We start from the raw sequence: 781 nt of genomic DNA on the forward strand, positions 1-781 counted from the left end.
GTTTATTGATGGTTTTTGTGGCACTTCCAACTTATTGAAGCCGTCTAAGAGTGGTTGGTGTCTTTGTGACATTTGGTTACTAGTCTTATCTTCCTCTTCGTTTCTGTTTCAGTCTCTTGAAATGGCAGCTGTAGTCAGCCACCACCACCACCACACCCTATTCTTCACTACCACGTGCTCCAAATCTTCCATTAGAACCACCAGGAGAAGTTCGCGCGCAAACTCTGTTCGCTGCTGTTCCGTTACCACGACCGACAATCCAACCGTAAAGTTGAGCAACGGCAACGATTCCCTCCACATATGCAGAGTCCTCAACGGAATGTGGCAGACCAGCGGAGGCTGGGGCCGTATCGACCGAGACGATGCCGTCAACGCCATGCTCCGCTACGCCGACGCCGGTCTCTCCACCTTCGACATGGCCGATCACTGTAAGTTATACTCTCTCTCTCTCTCTCTCTCTCTCTGACGTGTAGATTTCCATCTGAATCTGATTATGAATTACAATTAATTAATTAATCAATGGTTAAAAAAGTGCACTTTAGTTAAGCTGAATTTTGAACTATGCAATGCATAGCGGACATTTTGCAGTATATGTGATTAATGTATTGTATAGCTTCAAATAAATCATAATATGAATATATTAATATTATTAAGAAGGAAAAGGTAATAGTAAAGGCAACGTAAAAAATTTGGAGCCACATAAAATAAGTGATGTGCATGCTGATATGGTAGCCACATAATATGAATATATTAATATTATCCTGTGGCTCTGTTTGTGCTT

The 781-nt window shown here is 41.9% G+C and overlaps 1 protein-coding gene across 2 annotated transcripts in view; it reads left to right on the forward strand.

The window, feature by feature from the left end:
• Nucleotides 1-781, forward strand: part of LOC107625772 (flagellar radial spoke protein 5) — a 7,028-nt gene continuing 6,247 nt past the window's right edge. Inside the window, exon 1 of one of the 2 annotated variants that reach the window (XM_016328478.2) lies at nucleotides 1-428. In XM_016328478.2, coding sequence (XP_016183964.1) covers nucleotides 122-428 — 307 coding nt within the window. In that variant the 5' untranslated portion in view covers nucleotides 1-121. The remainder of the gene's footprint in view (nucleotides 429-781) is intronic. The other variant, XM_021116200.1, reaches the window with a different exon arrangement.

Source organism: Arachis ipaensis, chromosome B02 (assembly GCF_000816755.2).
Source record: "Arachis ipaensis cultivar K30076 chromosome B02, Araip1.1, whole genome shotgun sequence".
Taxonomy (NCBI): Eukaryota; Viridiplantae; Streptophyta; class Magnoliopsida; order Fabales; family Fabaceae; genus Arachis; species Arachis ipaensis.